The sequence below is a fragment of the Megalops cyprinoides genome, chromosome 24 (genome assembly GCF_013368585.1).
Source record: "Megalops cyprinoides isolate fMegCyp1 chromosome 24, fMegCyp1.pri, whole genome shotgun sequence".
Taxonomy (NCBI): Eukaryota; Metazoa; Chordata; class Actinopteri; order Elopiformes; family Megalopidae; genus Megalops; species Megalops cyprinoides.
The window spans coordinates 11420280-11441923 of NC_050606.1; the positions used below are offsets into that span (position 1 = coordinate 11420280).

General features: G+C 46.0%; 1 protein-coding gene across 2 annotated transcripts in view; it reads left to right on the forward strand.

Annotated features, from left to right (window-relative positions):
* Positions 1 to 21644, forward strand: part of agap3 (ArfGAP with GTPase domain, ankyrin repeat and PH domain 3) — a 231853-nt gene that overhangs the window by 184837 nt on the left and 25372 nt on the right. For both annotated transcript variants that reach the window (XM_036519422.1, XM_036519423.1), the window contains exons 12-13: positions 2179 to 2346; positions 9031 to 9192. In XM_036519422.1, the coding sequence (XP_036375315.1) occupies positions 2179 to 2346; positions 9031 to 9192 (330 nt within the window). The remainder of the gene's footprint in view (positions 1 to 2178; positions 2347 to 9030; positions 9193 to 21644) is intronic.

The window sequence follows — 21644 nt, forward strand, 5'->3', positions numbered from 1 at the left end:
GTCTGCGGCGCGCCTGATTGGAAAGCACAGAGACCGACAGCCGACGCCGGGAGAGATGGATGTGCCAGTCAGAGGACTGAGGAGAGATAATTACCGTTCGGAGTGTATCTTGTTAATTAAGGGCTAATTAGAGGCAGAGGGAGTAGGAGCTTAACACATGTAGCGGGGAGAGAGGAACAGGAAAGAGGAGGGGGCAGCGTTGTACGGCGCAGACAGGGAGAGAGAGAGGGAGAGAGAGAGAGAGAAAGATACCATGCAGAACTGATGAAAACTGTCCTCCAACAGTCATTTAAAAATTGCCAACTTTATCACTCAGCTTGGGTCTTCCACCCTGCTCACAGCTGGTTTTGCTGAACGCTTTCTCCCTCTAAATGAATGGAGACGAGACGTAGCCACCTCCTTTGGCACTCAGTTCTATATCACCCTAACAAATAAGCTAGTGTAAAGCATCTATTACGTTTTGAGACGTGAAAGTGTTGGTAGCAGCTAGTTCTGATCCAGTCCATAATTAAATATGTGGTAATATAAAAATATGATGTATTTGTAAAAGGAAAAATGTTTTTTTGTTGTATGTGTGTATATACAATATTGAATTTGTGTGTATATATACGCACACATGTAAGTAAGAGGCTTTATGACAACAGATTATTATTGTGTAATAATTCAGACTTACATTTGTCATATGATTTTTATACTGTGCTTATATGCAGTTTACAGCAAATATTTGCTATTATTTAACTGCTAAATGAAATAGGCTTTCTGTTTCAGAACCTTTCAGCTTTGGGTTCCATTTCATTGTCTTGCTATGGGCATTGGGCAGACAAGGGTTTTCGTATGTTAAAGGTGAATGGCATTTTCTGTCATCTTAAGCTTTGTTTCCCCGCCGGCCCCTGTCGCGGTGATGCTGTGTGGCTTATTCTGCTGTCCCCGAGGGGGTTTAACCTGTGGTGACATGAGGACTGCATAAGAGGTGACACTCCCTTAGAGACGCTTGCTCATGTAGTGCTTCACCTCCAGCTGTAACACAGAAACCCATCCTGAGCCGAAATTAGCATTATCATGGTGCACTCAGCTTATAAGAATCACATTTTTCCAGCGTGATTATTAAGTGCTTGATTCATAAAAGTGGAATCAATTGTGGATATTAATGTTTTCAAGAATGTCTTCTCTTCCTTGTATAAGAAATGCCCAAAACTGTAAATTCAAACAGAATACATATGAACATATTGCATTTATACGCTCCTTTATTAAATAAAAATATAAGAATGAGACTCATGTTAGTTATTTGAATCAACGAGTCACATGCATAACATATCAATACATTGCTGAACAGACAGATTTGTTTAACATTTGTGAGACTAGTCAAGAGATCCTCAATAAGCATTCCGCACTTACATAAACAAGGACATCACTGCATACTCACAGTGGCGGTATTTGAAAGGTAATGCAGTAGTGTTATATTCAGGTACAGGCAAAGGGAGAGGTGCTGGCTGATGATGATTCTTGATTCGCTCTCCAATTTAAGGTGCTGCCTCTACTTCCTCCTCCTTCACCCGCCCCTCTCTCTCAGGGCCACTGGAATGATCGCCTGATGATGTCACACCACGTCACGCTCTGCGATCGCTCTCCGGGGGGGGCTTATGGGATAGGCTTTGTCTGAACCAGCTAGGCGCGGTGATCCGGAAGCAGGGAAAAGTCCCGTTTCCACTTGAGCGGCATGGCGTGACGTTAAATGGCACGTCGGTGGCACTTAATATGAGAAGGGAGTCGGAGGGGTTAATCAGACTGTCTGGGGAGAGAGTTTCTGCCCAAATGAACCTGTCATCAGTCTGTGCGGTGATATTATATTAGCAGGTTTAGAAGCAGTCTGAAAAATGTCACCACTCTTCCCCACCCCCATTCAAAAACACCTTCACTTTAAATCGTAAGATTGTTAAGAATACAGTGTAATTGTATTTACTGCAACCCACTTGCAAATGCATCACATTATGTAGGCTGTGAGATTATATTGTTTCTGTGTGCCTTTGTTGAGAACTGTTTCGGATGTTTTTTTTTTTTATAATTTTGGTATCAATTTATTCACGTGGATTTTGTTTTTACTGAAACAATTGAGTGTGGAGCAAAAAGTCCCATACTGGATTCAAACCCACAACCCTGTGGCTTCTGTGTCTCTCCCAGGTGCTCCCCACTCCAACAGCAGCGGCTCCCTGCAGTCGGAGCGCTCGGTCAGCGGGATCAACCTGGTGGGCTTCGGCGGCAAGCCGGACGGCATGCACCAGCGCTCTTTCTCCGTGTCCAGTGCTGACCAGTGGAACGAGGCGGCCGTCAGCACCAGCACAGGGGCAGGTGAGAGAGAGATGCGGACCCTCCCTGCCCTCCTCCTCCCCCTGTCCAGATCAGATTCCCGCTGATCACTCGTGCCCCTTTCCCTTTTATTCTTTATACCATTGTACTGTTTATTACAGAATGGCAAAAGCCTGTTGTGCTCTACTCTTTTACCTGATGTCAAGGACGTTCCGCCATGTTTTCCAAGAAATGATGAGCAACCGCACATCCGAGCATCAGTGCACCCTCATGGGAACGTGATGCCTTCTCTTGCATGCATACAAGCAAGGCCAGGTATCAGAATCTCGCCCACAGCAGAACTGTTTCGGTCCCGGGAGTTTGTGTTTTATTTATTAAGATGTCCTGAGTTCTGAAGGACTGTCAAAAGGGTGATTTTTTTCAGTTAATTTTCAGAGGGCCCTGTACGCATTCTACCAGTGTCTGTTGTTGTGTACTAGTAGATTGGAGGTCTAAACAGGTCAAGAACAATTAGATTACAGATTAACCCCCGGCCAAAGAACCTATTTATTTATCAGATAATCGTTGGCTAATACAAAGCTAATTACTTTAAGGCGATAATTGCTGCTATGATGGTGATGATGATGCAGACGATGATGGTGATGGCGATGCTGATGACTGTTATAGTTATCATTACCAGATGAGCGCAGTGGTGTTGCGGGGGGGGCGGGGGTGCGTAGGTTATTTGCTGTCCAGGCGCCTCCACTCCCCTTCCTCGGCCCGCCGCCTCATCAGCGCACTTGAGTGAAGTAAAATAATACATTCGCCGTGCGTGACGACTCCTCTCCCCCGAATTGGAAAATGAATGCTTTTCGGGGGCAACATTCATCACTGGTTATTTCACTCTCTTTGTGGTTGGCAGTAAAAAAGCACTTAAATGCACATCAACGGAATAACAGTCATTTCCATGCATGTTTGCTCCCTCGTAGTTCTCATTAGCGCAGTGCTCCCTCTCTTTCCCCCCACCCCTCCCCCCCCCACCCCTTCCACGACGGGTCCCAGGGGTCCTGGCGGTTTAAAGAGCGCTCTTTACGAGCGCCGCTGGAGTCCGGCCCCGCGGTTCCGCGGAAAACGAGGGCCTTCATTTGTAACCGCGAAGCTATCAATTTCGCCAGGGCTGAGGCAGTCATCTCCATCACCCCCCTACCCTCTCCCCCCCACCCCTCCCCCACGCCCCCCCCCCGGCTCCACGCCCCAAAGCAGAATTACTCAGATTGTTGGCGCTCTCAACGAGCGGGCGGGGGCGGGCGCAGCGTGTGTACACATTTGTGCCTCGGCGAGTGAACACCCGCGCGGTTTCTGAGGACCTGCACCTGAAAGGGTGGCGAATGGGTGGATGGGAGGATGAAGCAGGGTCCGTTCAGCCCAAGCACCGACGCAAAGCGCAGTGGAGATTTACCGGGGATAATCCCGCTTGCCGCAGCGTCGGTCATGCGCAGGAAGACGGGCAAACAACGGTTTGTCATCTGAGGCTAAGTTAGCAGCAAAGTGCTATTGGTGAGCTTACATGAGTAGGAGCAACAGACATCGTGGTGTGGGTGTTTCAGAATGTGTAAGAGAGGCCTTATCTTAGGTAACCTGCTCTGCACATCTGTAGGTGTTTGGGCTTCACATTATAAAGCTATAATGTGTGGTAAAGCTGCTTTAAAAATGAGCTCTGTTCCCCTTCATTGGGCTGTTGGTGATACAACGTTCATTTTGCACTTACTCAAACATAACATGATACAAGATGGGGATTTATTAATAATTTGAGAAATAATCTGCTAATTTTTCCTTTATACTGCTAATCATTTTTTGCTCACTTTATTTAAAAACAGGAAAGCAAAATGAAGACATACTACATGCTAATTAAGATGCAGTTAAAACTATAGATTTCAGCTTCAGATGTTTAAATTGTGGCTCAGTCTCTGTTTTTGTATATAACATATGTAAGTTTTGTTGACTTTTTAGTGCAAAGGGATAGGGCTCTGTATTATAAAGAGCCATTTGTAACAACCAGGGCCTCAAATTTCCTTTATTTCCTCACCATGTCTAACAAGCTCAAGTAAGTAAAGAAATATATTTGTTGTACCTGTATGCAGAGGTAACATCCTATAAAACTCCGTGAATGTTGAGGTGGAAATTCCCAGAAATTCTACATATTGTGTGTCTAAGCAATGTGTGTGCTTACACGGAACTGAACAATAATACAACATAACACAACATAACTGCTTATATAAAAACTTATACACAGGTAGTAGTCATGCTGAAGTTGCATGCCCTTCTTCAATATAACATAAGGGTTTTTGGACTCATTTCTGTTAACCACTTCATGAACCTTGAAATCTAACCTTATGTCTTTCCAAGCACTCAACTAGTGTTGAATATTCTTCCACAACTAGACACACAAATTCTTCTTATACCACAAGGTGATAATCCGTGTGTGCAAAGTGGCATTGGCGTACACCTCCACCAAGCTCAATTACTGTATGATCCTTGGTGAAGGTTAACATACATTGCTCTGCTCTAATGCAGGAAGCAGATTGATGAGGCACACAGGAACAAATGCGTCTCGGCCAGGTAACCATTTCCATATTATTTAAGCAACGTCTTCATTTATAAATCCGCTACGGAAGTCAGGCAGCGGAGAAGCAACACCCGGTGAATATTGAGCAACCCGGGGTTTTGATTAAAATCTCCGCTCAGGGCACGGCTCGCTCCACGTTCCACGAGGCACCCTGCTTATTCTGAACCGCCGCAGGGAGCTGGTCAGGAAGCACGTCCCCCCCAAACACGCTCAACGTGTTCCCCACAAATGAGGTGGCATCCAGCAGCGAGCTTTAACATACGACCCCGCCCTTTTTCCCATGAGCGGAGCCGGGTTCATTTCGTTTGCACGTTACGGGTGACTCTTGCTTTCAGTGTCAGCCTGTGCATCCAGGTCTCTAACGACCGAATGTACATTTTATTAGAAAGGAGGGGGAGGCGGGAAGCAGGAGCCCTTCCTCTTTGCTCAATCATACCGCCATTATTGCACAAACCATAATGAGCGGGAAAGATGGCTCCCGCGTTCCCCTTCCCGCGCGGCGGAGCGCTGCACCCAGGGAGTTTGATTTCCTCACGGGGCCGTAATGAAGTTTGACATTTAGTTTGGCGAGAGCAGCGGCGCGCGATCAGGCCTTGATTAGCACACTCTAATTGACGATAATAAGAGGGAGGCGGTGATTGTTTCTAATTTCGCCATTAATTGCAGCCGTTGGCTTTGATTGAGGAACGGGGGTTCGGCTGCCGCCTCGAGGGGGCGGCGAAATCACCGCGCCGCGCACCCGGCGCCTCTTGAATTACGGCGGAGTGGAGCCTCTCTTGAAAGAAAGAAGAAGGAGGAGGAGGAGGGGGGAAAAAACGTCTGCCTGGAAACCTGTTAGCGTTCAGCTCCCCCCCCCCCCCCCACCCCTTCTCGCCCACAATCTTCATCACGGAACGTGTTTAAGCTGACATCGCCCGGCAGGGCTGTAATATGCTGTAATCACAGGGTAGGCCGATACCTATTCCGCTGCCCAGGAGAGCCCGCACTCAGCTGAGTGCAAAATGGCCCCGGATCGAAACGTGCTTCATTATGCCCCACGTCCCTGGCAGCTCCACATAACCGTGAGCTAATAACAGCCCCCCCCCCCCCACCAACCCCCCCCCCCCCGCGATCTCCAGCAGTCAAGAGAGCGGCCGCTCGCTCATTTCCGAGGCAGACAGTTGGGCGCGTGCCTCGCGGAACGTTGCGGAATTACGGGGCATTGGCTTGTAGTGGGCACCTCGCTGTCGTGCCGAACGCCGCTTCTTGACGTCTTTGACCCGACGGGCATAAGTAAGTTCTGCCTCACAGCCGTGTGGGTCATCTGTCACAGGCCTCCTCCTTCAAATACTCTTTCAAACACAGTTAAGAGGGTGTTAAGACAAATTACTTCGCAAAATCCTGCAAGCTGTGCAAACGAAGGAAAAACTGTCCATCTATAAAACAACTCCTCTCTAAATAACGGGCTATCGCTTTAATAGCACCACCGTTTCATCTGCTAGGTTTCCACTCAGGTCCAAAAATCAGATGAGAATAAAAGTGAGCACGGAAGCTCTGTTTCTTACTGTGTTATGCATCCATATTTTACCCCCTGCATTTATTTGATTGTAGTTGAAATTAAGAACATTTCTTAACCTGAGCTGGCTGATTGACATATGATCGTCCTCCTCATACCAACAGCAGAACACCCTGTACCTTAATGTGCGGTGAAGATAAGCAGGGATGGAAGTGGTGGATCCTGCATCGCAATTTACAGGTCCAGCTGTGATAAAAACCAGGCATTTTTGTCACATCGCTCTTTGTGTTACTGTGTAGCTCATTACACCTTGGGCAGACAAAATAGACAAATGTACTCATTTTCCTTTTTCTCTTCTACATAGGCAGACCCTTTGTAGACCCATAACCTTCTTTCTTTGCCCCCCCCCCCCCCATGACATTAATGACATGGGCCGTTGTGATTAGAGAGGGGATTTGCTAAGACTAAAAAAGGAAAAAAGACAAACATGTCTTTGCACCTCAAGGAGGGAGAGAGACAGACAGAGTGAGAGACAGAGTGCTCCATATGTGTGGTCCTGTGGTACAGGTGGAAGAGACAGGGGTCATTTTCCAGACCATTAAGGGCAGAAATTGATAATTAAAAGTGTTTATGACACAGTACTCCCCTGAGGGGTCCCTCCCCTTTAACCCCAAGCCACATTAAATAAATGTCGCTTGACACGGGACAAGCCCCCCAACACACACACACACACACACACACACACACACACGCTCAGCGCAGCCATACGGAGCTCTTCTGATGGGACAGACGCTGACGGGGCGATCATTGCCCCCCCCCTCCCACTGTGCCCCCAGCTGTCTCCGCCGGCTAATGACGTGTCTCTGGGGAGCTGTTTCAGAGTAGCCTGGGAAATTGGAGCAGACGCCCAGCTCACCGTTTCACACACAGGAGGTGGATGCGCAGAAAGGTGTTCATGCCTGACAATGGAACATCATTACCGCCCTCACTACATGTGTTATGAATTTAATAGTTACATATTTGAGTCATTATTGCAGCATAATTAATGTTCCTTGTTTTTTTTTCTCCTACTTGTGATACTTGTGCATCTAGAAAAGTAGAGCATTTGTTTGCCTATCCTCTGCTGTGTGTTTTTTTTGGTTCCACAAAACAAATGTTCATCTACTGTTAAAATTGGACAGTCTGTCACCAAGGGCATAACGGATAACCAAAGGACAACAATAGGGATCAGGCGTGTGGCCTGTGGGTTACAGCTCCATTAGCATGTCTTGTGCGTTTCTGTGTAGAAAATGCACGGTCCCGGGGAGGACGTCTCTGCGCCCACGCATGCTCTTTCGGGATGGGTAGCCTGTACCCGTAGGAGAGCCTCAGCATCTTCCACTCCACAATGGCGCTCCAGCCATCACGCTCCCAAAAGACAGCGCCGCCTCCCCTGTCAGAATAAGTAATGACCGAATTAGGCCCGATATTGTAGACCAGCTAATGGCGACCAATGCGGTAATTATAAGAGCGCACGGTGGGCCGGTGACAGAGGCAGCCCCCAAACCCCCCACCTCCTGCCCCCCCCCCCTGCTCAACCTGGGGCTGGGGAGGGAAATAAATGTAGTTTGCCACACTAGGATGAGTCTTTTATGTGAGACAATAGACTAGGCTGCCAGCGCCGTGCTGGGTGTGAGGAAAGCAATATGGGGCCACTCAGTGTGCTCTTCTGCCCCCCAGCTGTCTGAGGACCCTAATGGCGTCCTGGGGGGGGGGGGCAGTAATAGCCCCCTCTGTGCTGTCAAATGTCAGGAACCAGGAAAGATGGCCAAGGCCCAGGCAACGCGTACACCCCCAACCCCCCCTCCTCTCCACCAACCCCCCAGTCTCACAGAGTAGCAGGTTAATATCACATTTATAAAATCACTTACAAGAAACAACACCTGCACTCAGACCTCTGCCAGTCGTGGACATTCATATGGAAAGCTGGCCCCTCGGCTAGGCTAAATATCCATTTGTTACCCAGGGCCAGGCGTACCTAGCCTGTCACCTGCTGCCGCTACTGTCACCGCGGCTGGGATCCTTTCAGGGGCGGCTGCTTTCATCAGCACACTGGCCGTTTCTGCCTGTCCTTAATGTATGTTTATTCAATCACAGCCGGTCGAGTACATATAAATATATCACTTAAATATTGTACTTTTGTGTCGTAGCATAGGGATTTAACCATTTCAGCTGTCACTACAATTGAGAACAAGTCGCTGATAACGTTAACACTAGGTTGGATTATATTCAAAACAGCTCTCTGGTGTTTGAATGTTGTGGAGTGTTTTATGCACTTGAGCTTGACTGGTCTCCAGATTAATTTTATGAGGTAATCTAATACTGATCATAGTGCCTAATACTGGTTTATCAAGCATCATAATACTGATATGAATTTTATTGCATTTTATTGATTGTTCAGATTTGAAGCCATAACCATTGCACAATGTAGTGGCCTACAAAATAACTGGAGTGTTAGGCTGCAGTTTTGCACAGTTCCCCAGCGACAGCACAATCCCTTCCAGCAGGTGTTTTTCAGACATGGTTAATGAGAGGAAAAGCCTGGGGGCCCGCGGTAACCTCGGTGGTGGTTGTTGTGTTTCCCCAGCCAACGGGGCCACGGACGCCCTGAGCTCCAGCCCCAACGTGTCCAGCGCCACCAGCCCCAAGCTGGAGCCCCCGCCCTCGCCGCACGCCAACCGCAAGAAACACAGGCGGAAAAAGAGCACGGGGATCACCAAGCCGGACGGCCCGTCCACCGGCAATGAAGGTAGGGGCCAGACTGAAGCAGCTTCCTTCTGTGCAGCTACCCTGCGTTACTTTATTGAGGAAAACCATATAACCTGTGTTATTACCTACAAGCATGGCACATTCAGTTATATATTCCAATCCCCTATATGTCTCCATGAAAAAGGCCTCAGGAAAGGGAACAGATATTGAAACCTTTTTTTTGGTTGCATATACCCAGTATGTTACAAGACATCACTTTATACCAGATTCCAGCCCAAGATTTTATTTTTTGAACGTTCAGTTCCCTTTTTTCAGATGTAACAAACTTCAAGTAGCACTGGCTGTTCTAGATTATGCTTTGTATTTGTTGTCTGTTTTGGGGCTTATTCATGAAGGCTTTCCATTCTGTACAAACAGTTGTGATATTGATAGGCAAGAAGAAGGGGAACATTCTGAACTTTAAGTTTTTTTTTTTTTTAACTAGTCGTTGTCAAAGGCCTCAATCAGGAATTTTGAATCAATGTATATTGAGGATTATTGTGAACTATTGTTAATTTGAGTTGCATGAAGTCTTGATTTTACACATCAGACATATTAAACAAATATCAACTAAATATATATAAAAATAAATGAACTGGTCAACATTCGTAGAGGACTTACAGTGGTGCGATGATGCCCGTTACCTGCTTCAGCACTGACCAAGAATGGAGAGGGACATCCTGTTGAAATTTCCAACATCCTTTTCGAGTCAGGTGACTTGAATATTACCCCTTGATATGTGATGTGCCATAATCAATGAGTAATAACGCTAACTGACATCATGCAGTGGGGAACGGCCCTGTCTGCCTTGGGGGAAGCTGGGTATTAAGTTTGGGCCCTACAATCTCACCTAACCCAAGTTATGTTCAGACCCAGGGCTCAGGTCCCAAAGGAGGGTGGAGGTCCCAACATGGAGGATCCTGAAAGTGGGACAAAGAATGACGTCTGGCCCCCTTCCCCCCAAAAAAGCCCTATGACCCCAGGCTGCCACAGAGCTAGTCATGATCCTCAGTACTTTCCCGCCCCTTCACTCTCCCAGCTCAAGGGACTACCCCGTAGCATCCTTCCCACCCTCTAACTCAGACGCTGCACCCCCCACCGTGGAGCCCATGGAACAGTCCGCCCCATCAATCACATACAGGGGTGGATGCGAAGTAGGGGTGGGAAAGGGGGTTCATTTGTTTCCGTGAGTGATACCAGGGGCACCACTCTGACGGATGGCAAATGGAGCTGACTGAATCAGAGGGGCTGAGCTTCACCAATGCTGATGAGATCACATTGTATGGATTGCATTAGAAACCCAGCAATTATGACCTGGAGCCCCAAAACATCAGTATATATATCGGTGTGTGTGTGTGTGTGTGTGTGTGTGTGTGTGTGTGTGTGTGTGTGTGTGTGTGTGTGTGTGTGTGTGTGTATAGCTATATGCAAATGTGTGTGAATGTAAAGCTAAGACACCATGCAGAATTCAGTTTATTCAGTAAATGTGCAGGTTGAATATAGGTTCCTCAGTGAGTCAGAGTGATGTACAGCGTAGCTGTAATATTTCAGAACAATATTTACATTAAACTGTTTAGAGTACACATTATAGAATTGGAAATGAGATAGCTAGTTGTACATTTTGTGGGAAAGTCAAATGTTTGCAGAATTCACCGCAGTATATTGCTCTAAGGTGTTTCGGTTGAAATAATTTACTCTGATTAGAAATGAGCAGGGAAACCTGATAGCCAATCACAAAAAAACTCTTTGGTTGCCTTGTAATCTAATATAGTAAGGAAGATTCTTCAGGCTAATCGTTTTTTGTTTTTTAAGGACACACTACATACAGTAGTTCTGAGAACACCGACCAAGCACCGCTCCATAAGTCAAAACTCTCGTTCTCAATCCCATACCATCATTGAACAAGGACCCTTGAGATTTGAGTTCCACTTCCTGCACCCACTTCAGGCTGCCTTCATTTGAAGCACGGTAAAGCAAACAGGAGCTCTATAGAGAGGTGGTGGCAGCCTGTTTGTGAGCGTGACTTTCCTGGCAGTGTGGTTAAGGAACAGGACATGTAAAGGTTGCTGGTTCGATTCCCCACAGGGACACTGCTGCCGAAGTGCTGGGCGAGGTACTTAACCCACAAGTGCCTCAGTAAATATCCAGCTGTATAAATGGATAACATTGTAAAAACCTGAGGTAAGTCGCTCTGGATAGGGGCGTCTGCTAAATGCCAATAATGCATAGACAAGAGGACCGTTTGTAGAAGGCCAGGCACTGCACGCACAGGTCAGCCTGGACTAAACTCGCTGTAGTTAAAGAAACAAATGCCGATCCTCCAGCCCTCTTCAGCCATCCGGTCTCCTCATCAATCAGGAAATGCTTCAAGTGCCCTCTGTCCAAGAAAGACTACATTTGTTGATTAGCAGCCGAAAAACAAAAACGTGTGTGAAAACTGGGGGGGGGAAAGCCAAAATCCGTTAAAGTCGGACAAGTGCACCACTCGGTATCCGCGACACCCTGGCTTCCTCGCCGAGACAGGGACGGGAGGAGCTGTTGATTCCGTCCGCAGCGGGGGGAGCGACAATAAATCCCCTGGCCAATTAATTATGATTCTTCTCGGAGATGATGAATGACGCCCTTTAATGGAAGTGCATTGTAAAAACACAGCGGAGCACTTTGGAGGCCATAAAAGGGATGTCGCCGGTGATCAATCAATAAGATTTACGCACTCTGTTAAACGCACTTATAATGTTAGCATAAACGCATCCTAAACGCGACTGTTTACAAGTCATTATCGGTTAAGCAGCGCCGGCGTGTATCGCTCCTGTCGCATGCGTTACTTCTCACTCGAAACGACGCGAGGCCGTAACACAGGCGCGCGGCGTCGTTGCCGCTGTTGTCGCCGTGGTAATCTCGAATTGGTCTCTCTGCCAGGATTTTACATCCGAGGCGGCCCGCGCTTTATGTGTTTTTTTTTTGTTGTGCTTGTTTGTGGCGAGGCACTTTCAAACTGGAGATTTATTGTGCTGCCCCCTTACACTATGCTGTTGTTCTTTTTCCCATCGTTCTTTCATGCGTGGAACTCCTTTGGCCTAGCTCTGCCTGTGGACATTGAGTCATTGAGGGAATGGGGAGAGATTCCCTCAGCAGCAGGGTACCCTTCTGTCAGTGGAAGAACCATAAAAAAATCAAATGCAGCGATAATCCAGAGACAAACAGAGGCTTTTGAAGGTATTTTCCCACTATTTGAATATAATGCACGAGGCTAGTGGTTGTTCCCTACGGTGTGTATGCAAATATATCCAGTGTATTTGGAGATATGTCTTTGGTTAAGTTCATAGTTTAATAGCTCTCTCATAGTTTAACATTTCTCAGGGCTTGTTTAAATTGTTTTCACAATGCAAAGAAAATCATAGTTAATCCCAAACTATAAAAAACCTGTGACACACAACTCAAAAGTGGTCATCTCATGTCTACTCAAAATGGGCAGCTCATTTCCTCCACTTGATGTCCACATAAAAGAATTTCCAGACAAAATGGATTTGTGCGGGTCAAACAGACCAATGTCGGCTTTTCACTTAGTTCATATAGTTTCCAGCTCAAACCTTGATGTCTGCACTACTCTCCAAACAATCCATACCATGTTCAGTGTTGTGGTGCCAATAGGCTCTGTAGAGCTGTACATCAAAATCCCGTTTTTGATATGCCACCTTCTGTACTGGTTGGATCCCACGAGTGAGCTCCAGCTGTAACCCTTTGAAAGTCAGTTCAAAATGGAGAATACCATGCGTCATGCAGTATGCATATCAGCTGAGAATATGTAGACTTGGGACTGTTCTAGTAATGCTCCTCTTTTTGTTATAACTGCTTTGATGAATAAATAAATGGTGTGTTTGTGTAATATACATCAGAGAGTCAATTCCATTTTGATTGAGCAAATTGAAGGAATTAATTGAAATTCAGTTTGTGAATAAACAAGAGAAATTCAACCATCGGTTTCTATGAAGATATTTCAATCAATGAATTCAGTATCAATTAATTTCTTGAACTGAAACGGAATTGACCCCCAATCTGATATATAATTGCAGTGTGTAATTCTGTACAAATTGTATGCTTTTCAGTTATTGCAGGTTTAAATGCTCTAAATAGCCTTCAATTATTTTGTCTAAATGACACCGTATGATGCCATGCAATAACGTAGTGTTAATATTCTAATAGTCCTGATGTCATTCCAAGCCTGGTGGTGTGGGATAGATTTGAATTGGGTAAGATTGGTTTATTCCCTGCCCCTGGGGCTTAGAGGCATCCTGTTTGTGATGGACAGAAGCTTGACAATGCCTGTCCAATCACGTTCTTAATGGTGTTAATGGTTGGAATGACTGATTGCGAACATTAGAGGCTTAGGGGCCTGGGCGGGCCCGCCTGGCCGCATTGTATTGATGAGTCATTATGCTTTTCTTCAGTCTCCTTTTAAACATTTGTTCTGTCCCATTTAGTTTGGAATAATTCAAGCCGGTCAGGAACCAAGGGCCGCTACCAGCTGCAGGGCGGGACACGGCGTCAGAGTTCGGGGTGGCGTAAACGGCAGTCGCGATCCCGTGCGGCAAATCCAAAAATGGCCTCGCGTGAGGCGCGGGGCCGGATCTGCGGATTCTGAAAGTTTTGTTCTCTGTCAGCGGGGGTGGGGGGGGTGTGGGGGGGGGGTCTCATTCTTTGGCTGAGGTTTCCTATTAGCATCAGCTTGTCTGTTCTAGTGAGCGCTTCCAGAATACAGACATATTGCTTAAATATCGGAGTCATTCATGTATACAATCCAGGTTGTGTCTCTTGAAAAGGGGGAGAAAGGGAAGAGAGGTTGGGTCCGTGAATAAATTGCCATCAGTTTATCTCATTTACAGGGCAATCAGAGCCGTAGAATGCAGGCAGAAATTGAATTTTAGTTGTTGGGAAGTATCATAAATCAAAGGAGCTGTAGCTTTTTAAGAAGGCGAACCGTCTCAGCGGGCTGAAATGGGAATAACTGCGTGTGTAAGGGAGCCTCTCGAAAGTGACGCAACAGCACCTGGAACACAGGCCAGTGCCAAGCTGGACAGCAGAGTAAGATCACACAGTTTTGCAGCAGACTCCCTGATGTAAATAATGTTCTGTTGGCAGAAGGTTTGAAAATACACTGTGTGCATCTTTCTTGTAACATATAGTAAAGCATTGACAGTACATTATTTGTGAATGGTATGAAGGACAGCATTGAAAATCATTAAAATAAAAGTATTTGTGACAGTAGTTTGTAGCTTATCCCTTACTTTTTTATATGAATAGAGCTGGGCATTTAAGGGTAACTGGCAGTTTTGCATACACTTCAGTTCTGCACGCAAATCCTTCAGGCCCTTTTAGATTATTACCAATAATCTGTATTAAAGAACCAGTGTTGGCAAGAGGCGCTCATTCTGTTGCTGTAAAAGCAAGGGCTGCTTGTTTTTGTGTCTACTTAAAATTGTAACATTTCGTTCTGATTTACAAACCCTCTGCAAAGTCATGCAGTTTTGTCCAAATCTAATGATCTGTAGTCCTCAAAGTCTTTTTGTCCGGCAGTAATGTGCTGTAATGTACTAGTGTCCAGCATGAGTATCAAAGAGGGGTAGAAATGAGAGAAGCCACTGTAGAGATAGGTAGTTCTCCCAAACGGCAGCTGAACAGCACTGCAGTAAAGACTTAGCATTGTTTCCTTTCAATGCTGGCTCAGTTTGTGAGCTTTTGAGAGAGTGAAAATTATCCACCCTCTTAATAAAAGTGTAGCTTTGCCCACTGGGCGGTTTAGTTAATTAAATGGCCTTCAACTGTGGTCTTTGCTAAGTGCAGGGCATCCAAGCATTTACGGTGAGAGTTAGGCATCGGGCATTGCACAGTTTGCACATCATCACCAGCTCACGCCGGAATCGGACGGTCCGTTTTTGATTGGCCGAGGCGAGGCAAGGTGACCCCCCTCACCCTCTCGCTCCCCGTCGGCGCGTAACACTTCCACGGCGGTGTGGCACGATGCAGACGGCCCCTAATCCCCCAGCCCTGTCTTTGCCAGAGCTCCTCGGGATAATGAACTTCTCATGTGCTTAAAGAATGATGCAGGATGCATGGAGAGACGACTGACAGCCCCTTAATGTGTTTCTCAGCAGCGGTCTGCGACCGGCGCTTTGTGCGCACTCTTCAGCTTTAAAACCCACGGGAAAATTGATGGCCGATAAAGAGTTCTGTTCTGGGGGCGGCCCCTGTGATTAATGCAGTCTGTCAGGGACTGTCATTAATGTATATCTTTTAAAAAGTGTGTAAAACGCTCATTGTTTTCTGCTTTTTACAGTGCCAGGTCAGAATAGAGAGGCGCAGGGAGAGGAAAAACGGAGCGAGAGAGACAGAGACCGAGATAGAAATAGAAAGGGAGAGGGAGGAAGAAATCTGAGTTTCGGAGATGAGAGCCAAGTTTCCTCTGACTTGTGTGAATACATTCCCCCAGGGCAGTTTTCCAGTGTAAGTTGGAGAATTAGTATCATAAAGCCTTAATGTGTGCCTTGGGGAGAAATTTAAGATTTAGAATCAAAGTTGTTTTTCCTACGAATTTCAAGTCAAATTGAAACTTGGTATTTTTGGCGATTATTTGCGTGTACATTGTCAAATAAGATCAGTGGTAAAGATGTAGGTATCCTTAGCAGAAGCCATGCTACGATAAACCATTTAAAGAGAGGTGCTATTCTAAAGCATTTCAGATTAGTGTTGCCAAAATAATTTCTGGTTACTTGGTCTTCCATTTTTTTCACCTTCTAAGGTTATTGCAGTTTGGCTTCCTGTAATTGATGTAGCAAGAGTAGGCAAATGTCTGACTTGCCAGCTGATTCTGAACATAATGAGAGGATAGCAGTATTTATGAAATTATGTCTGGCTGTAACAATAATCATAAAGCTTAACAGAGATTGGGTAATGTAATGTACATGGCTTCCATTATTATTATCCATTTTTACAGCTACAGTTATTCACCCAGGCACATCAGGTTATTTACCTTGCTTGAGGGTGCACCAACAGTTTCACACCATGAATTAAAACCGGCTACATATGCTGCAAGTTAGTCTCCCTAACCATTACGCCAGATATCAAAATGTCAGTCTAGCTGGTTAATAAGGTATAGCCCAATTTTATGTGACTAGTTTGTGCTAACACTGCCAGTAGATTGCTGACTTTACAAACTGAAGGTCATAAAACATCCTCAGTAATAATGTTTGCAAAATTAAACTTCTCAGGAACACAGTAGTACTAACCATGGTTGGTCAGTGTGGTCAGGGAGCTAGAGCCATAACCAGTGGTTTGTATTAATCTAAGATTTGGGCCTGATGAATTCAAGTGTGCAATGAATGAGTGAGTACTGTCAGGCGACGTGTGATTGCCATGATGGGTGTGTCTTACGACAACACAAAGTATCTCATTCTCACCTTGACCCTACGATCAAAGAATTGTGCCAAATCTAATCCTCAGATTCAGCCACACCTCTGCATGGGTGGGGTTATTGTCATGTTTTCATTACCACGGCTCAGACTGGGACCAGGATCTCTCATTTTCCCATATGACAGTCAGTGGGACCAAAAGTGGGCGGAGCAGAAGTGTGCATATTCATTGAGATGTTGTGAAATGTGTGCCACCATATGCAAATGGAAACATCTCCCATAAATCAAAAACGTATTATCTAAGAATGTGATCTCCACGTGTTTAAATACTGTTGCACCTGCCATTCAGCAAGGTGGCACTTACACCTCACAATTTTGCCAAAAATGGAAAGTTTCAATATATTTCACTCAACGATCTGTAATTTGGAAAGAGGTGCTTCATCTCTCTTTGTTTGACCTCTGTCTAATACATTTATAATATTTGCAATGGAATTTAATCTGTCTCCCCTCATTGCCTTTGTAGGGAAATCAGTTTAAAATCTGAGCCTGAAGCATTGTGCCAGGCTTTATGTGTAAAAAGGTTCAGTGTCACATAACTGAAAAGTTCAGGAATGTGAGAAAGCTATCGATTATACAAAGGCTCATAGTGCGCATAGCGCTACACTCCTCACACACCCCACTCCGATCACCAGAACAGATCGTACGCACCGAGCGGGGAGGGAGACCCGACAGGACCCCCCTCCCACCTCCGTCCTGGTGCCGCGAGAGTTAAAGACCCCCGGTGTCCGGTCCGGGATTAGAAAATGAACGTTTAACTGCCTGCGTTAATGGCGGGTGTTTATCTCAATACGACGTATTGTCGCTCTCCCATTCGGTCTCATTTCACAAATCTGTCCCCGGAGCCTCTGCTCCAGTAATGGGGCGCACTCTGATTGCAGCACTTCGGGAGAGGAATAACAAGATGCTGCCTTGCCCGCCGCACGTGTGCTGCCCACAGAAAATGTCTGTAATTGCCGTGCTCGTTGTAAAGGTTATCTTAATAATTATTATTATGTTATGACCAGGATGTATGTGTGCGTTTGTGTGTGTGTGTGTGTGTGTGTATGTGTGTGTGTATTTGTGTGTGTGAGGAGAGTGTGTTTATGAGAGAGAGGAAGAGAGTATTCTCCTGGTGTTGTCTCCTCTTGGAGTTTTGGTTCTCCCCTGGGGCCGGTATCTCCGTAATGGCCCTGTTCTGATTGCTCTAATACAGGTTAGGAATATTGGCTTTAATGATCTGTAAAATGAGCAGGCAGTGCTCTGACAGTAACGAATGGTGCCAGCCCTGGCTTGTTCTTCCCAGCCGGCTGTTAATTCGCAGGGAATCGGGAGCACCTCTCCCCGCAAAGCGGCCCGACGTGTACCCCCTGAACGGGAAGCGTAAATAACCGGCCTCCCCCGACCCCCCCCCCCCCAACACACCTCCTCCATTTACACCTCACCGCGAGGCACGCAAACAAATAAACACACACGCCCTGCTCATGGACCCAAGGGCCCTGCCGTGCTCGTCATCCGATGCGCTTCCACGGGAGCCACATAGCGACACTCCCAAGTCCTTATTTCACGAATGGAAGCCTAGATCCTGGCTGACACAGACACAGACCAGCTGCACTTCGTCTCATTCGTCCCTAGAGGTACTAATCTGGTCCGGACCCACCTGGGCCCAATGTAGCTAGCAGCAGGTGAACTCCCTATGGAGCGGACTCTCTTTCTCTTTGTAGCTTTGTCTGATTGGTCGGAGTACTGTTCAGTGACACCAGGCACTAGAATTGTGCTGTAGTTCTTGTACACACATTCCACATGCTTACAAGGGTTGGAATTGACATTGATGTCTACAGTACGCTGGGATTTTTTTTTCCCAGACTTGGGAAAGGCTGAATTGTAATATAGGCAAGGAGGGTGCATTGCACTAGAGAGTGCCAGCCCCTGTCTCAATCTCCTCTGTATGCGATACTGGTTGTGGAATGCAATAAAGGCCATTTTCTGCCCAGTTGTGTTGCATTACGGTGGAATGCCTCTGGTATGGCCTTAAGTCTGAAGGAAAAAATTATGGAAGTGTTGCTTATTTCATCTTCGGCTCAGTCTTTTCATGTAGAAAATAAAAGAAATGTTGGTTGAGGGAAAATGCAAAACACTCCCCTAAAAGTTGTTGTTCAATATTCTGGCCAGACCGCAAACAGGAGAGAAGAATCGTGTCCCCAGTCACCAACGGCGGCAGTGAAGGCATGTAAAGGATTTGCTCGTGGTGGTTGTTGCCAGTCCCCAATGAAATAGCTGGCCCATTCAAGCACGGCCAATAAAACAGCTCCAAGGGAGGTCGGGAACCAGTAAAGAAATCCAGCACCGGAGCAGCGGGACTGAAACCTGCTGGAGTGTATGAGGGCACAGCCAATGGAAACGCCCTGAGGAAAAGGGATAGAACAGAACATGCTGTAACGTGAACTGAGAGTTATAACTGTGGCGGGAACAAGACTGGATGTTCCTTGCATTCAGTTACAGCTGTAGCAGGGACTGAATTTGGAGTTATTTACAGATTTGATGTTACTTGCAATGAGAGACACAGCTGTAATGAGAACAGAAGCTGAGGTCAGTTTCACTTTGAGTTACAGCTGTAATGGATTGTGGTCCATGTTAAGAAGCCGGGATTTCATGTGATTAGTTATAGGTCTGGCAGTCACACTGTAGGTGCCTGCGAATGGATTAACATGCAGTTAGTAATGAGTCTGGCTCTGACACAGGGTGTCTATGAGTGAATTAACATGCAGTTCATTATGTGTCTGGCTTTGACACTGGCAGTCTGAGAGTGAATTATCATGGGGTTAGTTACAGGTCTGGGACTGACACTATAGGTGTCTGCAAATGAATTCCCATCTAGTTACTTATGAGTTTGTTGAAGGAATTTTGGATGTACTATGGGGGTTTGATGACCAACATTTCCTTTCCTTTTTTTTTTTTTTTTAATCGGACCCCATTTGACAGCATCGCCGAACACAACTGCCATTTCTCTTTTGATCTGTCCCTGACCAGCCAAAGAGAAAATGAGGTGACCAGCCCTTTCTCTGAAAGAATAACCCCCACTTTCCAGAAAAAATCTGCTTTGCGCAGGTCATGGGGAAGCCCCTGGAATGGGCTGGAGCGGGCTGGGCCGGGGGTGGCACGACGGTGCTCTGAGCTCCGAAAGAGGCCCTTTCATTTTTTCCCCGGGGCCGCGGCGGGGTCAGACGGGAGCAGGGGAGGAAGGCGGACTCCGCCTCGCAACGCCGCCGCAGTCACATTCTAATTTCTATTGCGCCGTGTTAATTAAGGCAAATCATATTTGCCCTATTCGCCACGCTCCCGCCTCATATTGGATTTAAATTGCATTCCTTCATGCGTGCCGGCTGCCCCGGCGATGTTAATTTAGCTCTAATTTGAAAGGACTTGTTGCTTGTGTAGTGTGCGGAATGGGGTTGGGAGGTTAACATGCATCGCAGGCGGCGTGGTTCTGCGAATCCGTACTGTGTCGGGGGGGAGCGGGATGAGCCTGGCTCCTTGGAAGGCCATCAAGAAGCGGTGATGGGTCCTGGTCCTGGCTTGAACTGCTATAACAGGTCCAATTAGCCCCGCCATTAGTCCAGCGCTATCGCCACTGCACTTGAAATAACGCTGGTCGTCTACGCTAATGAGACGTTTACACGTGTTAATTATTGTCCTGGAGGAACGCATCTCTCCTGACCTCTCGCCGTTGTGAGCAAATAACCTTGATGTTTTTTTATCGCTTCTGTGATTGTTAGTCTTTTTGGGCCCGCTCTGTTCTTGTGTAAATCAATTAAAATGCATGTAGAATGGTTCTGTGCAGCTCCTCAATCATGGGAATTGTTTGTTTGGACATTCTAGGTATTTACCCAACAACTTTATGAGGGCCAATGCCTCTTCTTGAGATACGTCTTCAATTGATACTGCATTAGACCAAGTAGCTAAAGCATTTGACGAGTCGAGCTGGCATAGCTAGCTACTGTACGCTAACCAATATATCAGTTAAAATTCTGTTGCCACAGTGGAATTACCAAATCTTTGTATTTTAGAATTAAATTATTGTCTTGTTTCTTGTAAACCAGACACTCACACTAAAGAGCTCCTGTAGACCCAAACCTGACATTATGATTTTGGCCTTCTAAATGTTACAAATTATTTTCACAGATATATGTTTTTGTATTACTTTGTTCAGCATAGTTTTGTATTTGTTGAACAAATTATGGTGAGGTATCTGACTTAATAGTATAGAAAAGTATAGTAATGAGCCACTTAAGATTCAAATTTGTATCATTGCATTTTACATTGCACAGTTTCTTAAACACAGCAATTTGTGTCTGCCTTAAATTCATCTTATCTGTGTTACACGTTTAAATTATTTAAAATCTCTGTAAATGGCATATTAAGATTAACCTCCACTTCTCAAAACATATAGCCTGACATTGCTGATGTCCAGTCATTCCTGCCCATAGAGGGCCTGAAAGAACAAGTTTCAGACAGCATTTACTGGTCTTGATGAAAGAAACAGCATCTCAGCTTCTAAACAGCAGAACCTCAAGTATTCTCTAGTTCCAGTCGCTAAGTATGTATCTATGTAACACATGACTCCGCTGCCTCTGTGAAATGTAGTTTTTTTTTTCTCCTCTCTCTCAGCTCCAATTCTCTCATCGGACCACAGGTCAGTTCCAACTAAATGTGGCAATTACAGCGTGGCTTTACATCACAATCTCGCCAATATCGTGATCGTGTAAAACCGTTTGGATATGATTGCACTTACATTAAAAAGTCATAATGGATGCAACATAAACAGGAATGCCGTAATTATCGTGGCCATCAAGCTAAATCGTCCGCTGGTGGATAGTGCGGCTCATCCACCTTTGAGTGTTAAGCCCGACGACAGTGGTGATTATTCTATTACTAAGCACGCGCACATGATGACTTGTGGCATTACCACTGATCTCAGGTGTTGGTTCTGTATTGAGCTTATGAGAGCATA